Source organism: Squalius cephalus, assembly GCF_949319135.1.
Source record: "Squalius cephalus genome assembly, chromosome: 8".
Classification (NCBI taxonomy): Eukaryota; Metazoa; Chordata; class Actinopteri; order Cypriniformes; family Leuciscidae; genus Squalius; species Squalius cephalus.
The window spans coordinates 978595-988594 of NC_137129.1; the positions used below are offsets into that span (position 1 = coordinate 978595).

The window sequence follows — 10000 nt, forward strand, 5'->3', positions numbered from 1 at the left end:
ACTCGCTTTGTAAATAGCTCCTCGTTCTGACCAATAAGATCAGTACATGAAGAATCTGGCCAATGGTTGAGTGTTTCACTGTTACGGCTGCAGAAAGAATCAAGCGGATTGGTGGATCATGATGATGTTGTTGATGATTTCCCGGAAGAAGTTTAGCGCTATTCTCACATGTGGAAACGGGATGATTTTATACGCGTATTCACAGATATTATGTGTTTACCAGATAAAATAAGTATCTGGATGAGCTTTAAATGCTATATTGAATATTTTTGTAATATGAATTATTTGTAAATAACACCGGAGTTTAAAAATGTCCAGTTCAGTTTTATCACCACTGCACCGAGAGCTCAAGCTCTGCTTCTCGGCTCTGCGCGCGAGTAAAGCCGTGTGGGACAGCGCACTGGCGGACTGCGAGCCTCTCCTGGGCTCTGTGGGGAACATCGCAGTGCAGTTAAAGGCTCTCACACACGTCCAGCTCGCACACACTCCTCTCGCTAGTTTCCCAGGTTTACACGAACGCCTTCATCACAAGCTCTCTGTGGCTGTGGACACCGCGCTCACGAAGCTGGCAGAGCACATGTGAGTCTGATGATGATCATTTAATGCACACAACCTCCTCACTCGAGTCACAGTACAGATCTACTGGTCACATATTACTCCGTTACAAGTAAAAGTTGCAAAGACCGGTTTTACTGAAGTAAAAGCACAGAAGTACTCGTTTTTAAAGTATCAAAAGTAAATGTCAATGCATTGTTTTTAGGGCTGTGAAAAGATTAATCGCATCCAAAATAAAAGTTTGTGTTTACATAATATATGTGTTTGTACTTGGTATAATTATTTTGTATATATAAATACACACACATGCATGTATATATTTAAGAAATATTCGCATACATATATTGTATATATTTATATATAATTTAAATTATATATAAGTATAATTTTTTTATATATAAATAACACAGTTTTTCTTAAATATATACATGCATGTGTTTGTATTTATATATACAAATTTAATTATACACAGTATACACACATATATTATTTAAACACAAACTTTTATTTTGGATGCGATTAATCGCGATTAATCTTTTCACAGCCCTAATTGTTTTATTATTGTTGCATTGTTGTAATACAGTACCTTATATGGCAAGCCGTTTTAACTTTTATTCATTTCCAGGATATGAACTGTTGATATCAAGAATTACATTTTTGATATCAACAATTTACTTTCTTGATATCAACAATTGAATTCTTGATATCTGTAATTATATTTTCACTAGTTGAAATGTCTATTCTTGATATCAACAACTGAATTGCTACTAGTAAAAATTTTCATTTTTGATATCTGAAAATGTATTTCTGATATCAATATAATTTCAGATATCTAAAATGGCTTTCTTACTAGTAACAATCACATTCATGATATCAGAAATGAACATTGTCACTAGTGAAAATTGAATTATTGATATCAAAAATGAACATTGTTACTAGTAGCAATTCAGTTGTTGATATCAAGAATAGACATTTCAACTAGTGACAATTGAATTCTTGATATCAAAAATAAAGGTTTTTACTAGTAAGAATTGTATTTCTGATATGTGAAACTGGAATTTCAACAAGTAAGAAATCAGTTCTTGATATCAACAATGGATTTTGAATGGCAGCCTATGGTGACATTTCACTAGTGAAAATACAAGTACAGATATCAAGAATTATAGTTTTTACTAGTTAAAATTCAATTGTGGATATCAAGAAGTAGCATTGTTACTAGTGGAAATGTAATTTCTGATATCAAAAATAGCCATTGTTACTTGTAGAAATGTAATTCCTGATATCAATAACTATTGTTTTAACTAGTGAAAATTGAAATGTTGATATCAAGGATTCATATCCCGGAAATGAATAAAAGTTAAAACGGCTTGCCATATACCTTATGCCTCTGAAGTTAGTAGTGTCTGTGGAATTAAGAGCTTGTAGAATGTTATAAAATCTATAGAAATTAAACAACTGAATTGACAAAAAAGAAAGAAAGGAAAAAAGAGCCATAATCATCTTTATTTCCAACCAAAATGCAAACCCTGACTGACGTTTCTACTTTCTACTCGAGGACCTTGGCAGAAATGTAGAGTAAAAAGTATGATATTTGTCTTTCAAATGTTAAAGTTTCCAGAAGAACTAATACTCAAGTAAATGAGTTTGTTGATAACAGGAATGATGGTTTGCCGGTGTGTTTATCCGCAGGGATGCTCTCCAGCGAGCGCGAGATGCCATCGGTCAGCAGGTCTCGGCTGTTTTCCAGTTCTACGAGAGAAACACACACACGCTCGACCTCGCTGCGTGTGTGTCCAGATCGGCCGTGTGTCCCTCCATCTCAGACATGTTGGAGTGGCTTCAGGATGCAGAACGACACTATCGACTACAGTATCCTTTAAAGGCACCACGAAATCAAAACTGACATCATTATTGTTTTGAAGTCCAAGTCTAATCAATCATTTTATCCTTTAAAACTCGTCTTTGTTCACCAAAATGATTAAAAATGTCTTCCTGCCTTAAAATATCTTGAATGTAACACGACACCCTTGCCTCATTTAGTATGCGTGGTTCTATGAATATGCAAATGAGCCCCGCCTCCACTCACTCACTCAGCTCAGAGATCCACTGGTTGACGATCACACGTTGATCTGATTGGTTACAAGGTAGTTTGTGACGTCAGAAACACCAGCGATTTCAAAGCGTGTTTTTGAGACTGTCTTTGGTTCACTGCAGTTTTAAGGAGGAAATACTCAGCAATGCTGTCGACTTATGAACTTACACATGATTTGTCTTAAAGCACATTAAAAATGGATGGATTTTCACCACTGTAACTTGATGTTCCTGGTAATCTTGAGTGTGAGTAACTTGCTCTTGCAGAATCTCTTCTCTGATGACCAACATTTGATCTTGTTTGATAAAGTTTCACTCGTCACAAAAGGGAAGAAAGAAACGCAACTTCCGTTTCATGCCGACGAAGTCTTTGGTAATAGTTTTGTGCATTAATTTACAGAAAAAAAATATGATAGGAATTTTTTTTTGCCAATGCTCTTTGCATGCGGTGTTGTTCGGGAACGTAAAGCTTTTCCGAGTAATTCTAAAAGCATTGGAATACATGTTTTCCTCCCGCGTCTGTACGACAGCTCTCCTGTGAACCGAACACATGCAGTGATGAGCTCCTCAACTCGTCTGCTCAGATTAGTGCAGAGACGGACGCTCCTGCAGACGCTGACTCCCAGTGACCTCGCGCTAATGGAAACGGCACCCAAGAGATGGGAATCTCTACACTCCTCTGGCGGAGAAGAGAGAATCACAGGTATTGGCTCTTATTCATTAGATGAGGCGATCTCTCGGGCCCATTCTCTGATTACAAGCACTGAATACAGCTGTAAAAAGTGTTTTGTGATCATAAGAGACACATTTAAACATGTGTAGTGTATAAATATATATACATTTTATGTGTGTGTGTGTGTGTTTCAGATGCATTGTTTCAAGTATCATTCTTCATGGAGACTGAGTGAACGTCGGCTGTGATCATCTAGAGGTCATTTATCCTCAGCATCGCAACAGAGGATCCTTCACACAGAGAGGTTGTGATTGGACACACACGCAGTTCTTCTCCATCCATGGAACTCAGACTCCGGAATTCATTTTATTTTTGCTAAACATGCTTTGCAGGACTGAACATCAGCATCATTTTAATAAATGTGGTTATTTAACCCTCTGGTACTGTTCATAATTTTATTTTATTTCAATGAAATGAATGTACTATATTTTAGTTCAATGTTTTTTATTTCATATTTTGTCTTTTTGGGGGATTTTATGATACTAAAATATATTTATGCAGTAGTTATAATAAATTTCACTTTGAGCATAGACATGAAAATGACATTTCCAACTTACCGTCTTAAATCTTGAACGCTTCAGAGCGACGGACTGAAGTTTGATCTCTTTTTAAAGACAACACTCGGCAGATTATTGATGAAGTTTTGAAAAGTGATCTTGAAAAGTTATAAAATTGTACATTTATTGCAAAAATGCTCAAATACTAGTTTAAATTTTTATATGAAATGTATAAGTTTAGAAAATCAAAGCCATAAATATAAACAAGCTGTGTTCCAAATTTGAGGCTGATATCTCTAAAAATGAGCTTGAAATGAAACTAGATGAAATTCTCATTTTTGACCATAAACAATACAAATGTGACTATTTTTTCCAGGACCATTTACCCTTTTCAAATCATGTCCACAAGTTCTTTTTGTGTGTGTGTTCACACAGAAAGTGCCAAAACCTTTACCAAAGTCCGTACCATTCCGATGAAGTAAAAAATAATAAATAATTATTTCGGTCAAAAATGACCGAAAAGCACCAGAGAATTATTTAATGCTTTATTTCTTTACATTGCTAAAATCATTGCACTGTTGTTATTGAATATCACATCACACACCCTTTTTATTCCTAAAATGGTTCAAACACACATTTTCAATAAATAGAGAAATCACAGTGAACAGCGTTGTGTTGACATTTGTCTACAAACCACAAGATAAATTACAATTTACATAAGAACAAAACACTGCAAAATGGGCCTAAGAGTTCAGTTAGCCCACAGATAATACTATTGGTCTAAAAACCTATTTAAAAACAAATTAACACTTTAGTTTGGGGACCAATTCTCACTATTAACTAGTTGTTTATTATCATGCATATTACTAAGATATTGGCTGTTTATTAGTACTTATAAAGCACATATTAATGCCTTATTCTGCATGATCATATTCTCCATCCCTTAATCACCCAAAACCTAAACTACCTTACTAACTATTAATAAGCAGTAATTACGAGTTTGAGGCTAAAGTCGTAGTTGTTAGTGAATATGTTCCCCAGACTGAAGTGACCAAAGTCAAATGAAGACGTAAAATCTAAATGAAGTAAACAGGCCAGTACCTGAATAAACACCAGTAATAGGCAGAGAGAGACACACATCAGGGAAAGAAAGTGTTTCTCGGACCCACTGCAAACACACTATGATCTCGCTCTAGATACTAGACCGTCGTTAATTAAAGGTGCACTCAGCAAATCTTCCCACGTTAGAAAGTTTTACTCCTAGAGAAATTAATAATGCATTTGACATGTAAAATGATGTACACTCACATTTAACGAGACTGACATGTTGAGATCTCATTGAGAACAAGTTACAAAATGAGCCAATTGGGATGAGACAATCTATTTATCAACGGTAATTGGCAATCATAATTTTTTTTTTTTTCAATTTCATTTTTGCTAGTGGTGCAGAAACTCAGTTTTTCAAGTTCTAATCCTCCAACGTTAATCTACTAACTCTCCTGACTACTTTGTCGGACAAAAATGGCGGATTATGATTGGTCAGATCGCCTGTCAATCAAACTCCCAGTGAAGGGTCAATTGGATTTTGGTGCCACTAGATATGCAGAAATTCACCTGTGGTGAAAATCCAGCTTTTAATGTGGTTTATGTGTCTATGTGGTGTTTTTAATATGCTTTAAGACAAAGCATGTGTAAGTTCATAAGTCGACAGCATTGCTGAGTATTTCCTCCTTAAAACTGCAGTGAACCAAAGACAGTCTCAAAAACACGCTTTGAAATCGCTGGTGTTTCTGACGTCACAAACTACCTTGTAACCAATCAGATCAACGTGTGATCGTCAACCAGTGGATCTCTGAGCTGAGTGAGTGAGTGGAGGCGGGGCTCATTTGCATATTCATAGAACCGTGTACTAAATGAGGCAAGGGTGTCGCGTTACATTCAAGATATTTTAAGGCAATTTTTTTTCAAGGAAAAACATTTTGGTGATCAAATATGAGTTTTAAGAGATAAAATGATTGACTACAGGGGACGTTAAATATAAAGCTCTAAAAACCTAAATATAAAAGTGCCTTTGAGCAAAAGCAAACCCTGACAGTGTAACAACATGCATATTAAGGACAACAAGTCAACAGCATCATGTGTCCGATTTACCAAACACAAGGAGCGAAGAAACAGAGTAGATAAATGATTGGACTTCAATTGCCACGAAATGCATCCGTCCATTGAAACAAAAACAAAAAAAGTACTGAGTGCATCTTTAATTATTGTCCCTGTCGAGCCACGCCTTAACTTCTCTCCATCATACGTACTCCTTAAGAGGAAGGGTGCTGGTGGTGATAGTTTTGGGAAGATCGGGAGCAGAAGGCCTGGAGTTTGCAAAGCTACGACCCATGTACCCGCGTCTATACCCTCCTCTCTCCATGTGTGGACAAGTGCTGCTCAGAACCGCGCCGCTAATCATGAGGATCACCGCGGACGCCCATCCCAGGTAAATGGCCTGACCCAGCTCTCGCTTGTGCTGGAGGGGAACGTTAGGGTTGTAGAAGTCTTGAACCACAGTGTTTGCAGTCCAAGAAACCGGGACTAGAACGCACAGGCCCGTCAGGATGAAGAGCACCCCGCCGGACAGCGCTATACCCGCCTTAGCATGACGATCGTCCCCGGCGCACGTGGTGCACTTCATTCCACAGCAAGAAACAGTGCAGGATAACCATCCCAAGAAGATAGCGATGCACATCAGCGCTCGAGCCGCCTGGATGTCGGGCGGGAGAGCCAGCATGGAGTCGTAGGTCTTGCACTGCATGTGGCCGGTGGTCTGGTAGATGCAGTTCATCCAGATCCCCTGCCAAACGATCTCCGAGGTCAAGATGTTGCTGCCGATGAAGGCCGTGACCTTCCACTGGGGAAGCGCGGTCACTGCGATGGCCATCACCCAGCCGGTCACCGCACAGGTGAAGCTGATCAGCTGCATGCCCGTGTTCACCATCTCGCCACCCTCTGAGTACCACGCCTCCTCGGGCCACAACCTCGACGACACCTTTACGCTGCAGGGGCTACAACTACGGATAATTGCCTCAGCCCTACTCGGCCACAGAGGTCGGCACGCTCGCCAATCCTCAGCCAGAAGCGTCGCTCAGTCCTCCTCGAAAAATCTCTCAATGCAAAATTTTGTTTTAGTCCGTCTTTGGGTCACGTTTGCCAATCCTCAGCCAGAAGCGTTGCTCAGTCCTCAATGAAAGTTTCTTACCAGTTTCGTCTCAAATTTCTCAATGCAAAATTCTGGGCCAGTTTGCCAATCCTCAGCAAGAAGCGTCACTCAGTCTTCCTCGAAAAATCTCTCAAATTTCTCAATGCAAAATTTTGTTTTAGTCCGTCTTTGGGTCGCGTTTGCCAATCTAAGAAGGTTCCTTGCCAGATTTGTCTCAAATTTCTCAATGCAAAATTTAGTTTGGACCAGTTCACCAATCCTCAGCCAGAAGCGTCGCTCAGTCCTCCTCGAAAAATCTCTAAAATTTTTCAATGCAAAATTTTGTTTTAGTCCGTCTTTGGGTCGCGTTTGCCAATCCTAGAAGGTTCCTTGCCAGATTTGTCTCAAATTTCTCAATGCAAAATTTAGTTTGGACCAGTTCACCAATCCTCAGCCAGAAGCGTCGCTCAGTCCTCCTCGAAAAATCTCTAAAATTTTTCAATGCAAAATTTTGTTTTAGTCTTTGGGTCACGTTTGCCAATCGCTCAGTCCTCAATGAAAGTTCCTTACCAGTTTCGTCTCAAATTTCTCAATGCAAAATTTTGTTTTAGTCCGTCTTTGGGTCACGTTTGCCAATCCTCAGCCAGAAGCGTCGCTCAGTCCTCAATGAAAGTTCCTTACCAGTTTCGTCTCAAATTTCTCAATGCAAAATTTTGTTTTAGTCCGTCTTTGGATCACGTTTGCCAATCCTCAGCCAGAAGCGTCGCTCAGTCCTCAATGAAAGTTCCTTGCCAGTGTCGTCTCAAATGTCTCAGAGCAAAATTTTGTTTTAATCCGTCTTTGGGTCACGTTCGCCAATCCTCATCAACTAGTTTTGGTTAGTAATTCCTCACCAGACCTCTTGGTTTGGTCTTTCCAATTTCTCAAAGCAACATAACGTTATTCTAGCCGGTCACGTTTGCCAGTCCGTCTCGGTCAGCCCTTCTCGAAAGTTCCTTGCTAGTTTTGTCTTTCAGTTTTCTCAGAGCAAAGTTTCGTTCTAGTCCGTCTTTTGGTCTCTCAGACTAGTTCACTTTCGCCTGGTCTTTTTTTGAGGTGATGAATAATTGAAGAACTCAGAGCCCTGCTGCCACTCGTCTCAACTCGCATACACGGGATTGATCAAACTTCAATGAGAGTCCCATCCGGAGGGTAGAAGTCGGTCTGGCACCACTGTAAAGAAAGATCCACTCTTATCGCAGGGACATGTGTCTCTGTTGCCACCCAGTCCGGTGTTGCCTTTCCCAAATGGGTCACGCCGATTGAATTTGATACTGTGACGTGGCTGTCAAAGATGCATTACTTCCAAGGACCCAACAAACGTCAAACAGTCTAACCGATGGCAAAGCCCTCTGTAAATTATCCAACAGCTTCGTTTGAAAAGTCTATTACACCTGTAAGGATAGAAGCCGTTGAGGAGTAAAGACGTCCTTTTCAAGATCTTTACGTTGGGCTTACTGCTCTTTTCCAGAGCAGAAACAAAAAGGTTGCTGTGCTTCAGGCCACTTGTGCAAAGACAAAAGCGATTCCTCCCCGCAACAAAACCTTCACAGGTTGGCTGGTTGCGTTCAGAGTGGCGAACGCCTATTGGGCGGCCCGATAACCCTTACAGGTGATTCAAGTGTGCCAGTCTGGAAACACTTCTGAGCTAAGCCACTCTCAACCTGAGAGGAAAGCAGCGGATGGAGGGATATAAAGGCAGACGGAGCGAAACAGAGGTGGGAGGGAGGGCGAGCGAATCAATCAACACAAAGACAATCTATGGGCCATCAACAATACGCCCAAGCCTTTTGAAGGGCAGTTGCAAACGAGTGCTAGCCTTCCTTTATGAGACAGAGAACGTTTTTGGCCATTTCTGACAGCACTCACACTTTGCAACAGTATGCACGGCAATTGTTTTTTGTGATGGATGCATTTCACACACACAAAAAGTATAACAGCATTTCAGGCTGAGTCTGTGGAATTGTAGGGATATTTTTACAAAGGTACAAATTGACCAATTACGGCAGGTTACCTTGCAAGGTGATTTAAAGAGAAATTATAGTGTTTTTATATTTAGGGGATAACTTGCATTTACCCATTTTATATGCTAAAGAGACTAATAAATGGTTTCAAATCATGTCATTTCGCCCTTGTTTTGTCCGGCTCCATGTGCAGACATTAGCGTCTGCGGTGATGAATTAAATATTATGGGTACAAGATCCCTGGTTTAAGTTTCCTTTCTCTGCCTCTCCTTGGCAACAGTGGTCATGACAACAGCACAGGACACGGGAACGAGAGAGGGGACGCGAAACAAAGAGAGCAGACGAAAGGGTGACGGCCCACAGAGAAGCTCTGGAGAGGTTTAACAATCATACAAGGATGCAGATTTTGAACAGCTGTGCAATAAAGAAACGTGAGCGCAGTAATATCAACAGCTGATCTGTAGGCATCAGTCTCTGCACACAGACCGCAGCTCTCGAATGACACCGCAAAAACAAAAATCCTCATTTCATAGCTTTATGATTTACTTTCTTCAGTGTAACACAAAAACACTTTAAATCAGAACGTCCAAGCTGCTCGTCACACTTTATTTTACAGTGTCCTTGTTACATGTGTTACATGTACTTACCATAGTAATAACAGTAAATCATGCATAATTACATGCAACTAACCCTAATCCTACCCTAACCCTATAGTAAGTACATGTAGTTGCTTAATATTACTCAGTACTTAAATATATAATTACACTGTAACAATGACACCTCAAAATAAAGTGTAACTTGATAGTGTAATTATACATTTGAGTAATAGTACTTAACATGTACTCACTATAGGGTTAAACTTAGGATTTACTGTTATTACTGAAGTATATGTAACAAGTTTACTGTTATTACTTCAGTATATGTAACGTAACAA

The 10000-nt window shown here is 39.5% G+C and overlaps 3 protein-coding genes across 4 annotated transcripts in view; 1 reads left to right on the plus strand and 2 right to left on the minus strand.

The window, feature by feature from the left end:
* Nucleotides 1-50, minus strand: part of cdca8 (cell division cycle associated 8) — a 14143-nt gene extending 14093 nt beyond the window's left edge. The window contains exon 1 of one of the 2 annotated variants that reach the window (XM_079878903.1): nt 1-50. This exon is cut by the window's left edge and continues 133 nt beyond it. The gene's annotated coding sequence lies outside the window, so the exon portion shown is untranslated. The other variant, XM_079878902.1, reaches the window with a different exon arrangement.
* A 52-nt stretch (nt 51-102) lies between these two features.
* Nucleotides 103-4540, plus strand: airim (AFG2 interacting ribosome maturation factor). Its single transcript, XM_079878904.1, has 4 exons — nt 103-579; nt 2245-2424; nt 3231-3349; nt 3514-4540. The coding sequence occupies exons 1-4, from the start codon at nt 311-313 to the stop codon at nt 3552-3554; spliced, it is 609 nt and encodes a 202-aa protein (XP_079735030.1). The 5' UTR covers nt 103-310; the 3' UTR covers nt 3555-4540.
* A 1610-nt stretch (nt 4541-6150) lies between these two features.
* On the minus strand, nt 6151-6998 carry cldn35 (claudin 35). Its single transcript, XM_079879063.1, has one exon. The coding sequence runs from the start codon at nt 6860-6862 to the stop codon at nt 6176-6178; it is 687 nt and encodes a 228-aa protein (XP_079735189.1). The 5' UTR covers nt 6863-6998; the 3' UTR covers nt 6151-6175.
* Nucleotides 6999-10000: the final 3002 nt, after the last annotated feature.

Bases quoted from the DNA above. Each gene is read 5' to 3' on its own strand.
- airim (XM_079878904.1), top strand. From the start codon at position 311: ATGTCCAGTTCAGTTTTATCACCACTGCACCGAGAGCTCAAGCTCTGC. The intron at 2,425-3,230 runs GTATCCTTTAAA...TCGTCTGCTCAG, and splicing joins GAACGACACTATCGACTACA to ATTAGTGCAGAGACGGACGC. The intron at 3,350-3,513 runs GTATTGGCTCTT...TGTGTGTTTCAG, and splicing joins CGGAGAAGAGAGAATCACAG to ATGCATTGTTTCAAGTATCA.
- cldn35 (XM_079879063.1), bottom strand. From the start codon at position 6,862: ATGGTGAACACGGGCATGCAGCTGATCAGCTTCACCTGTGCGGTGACC.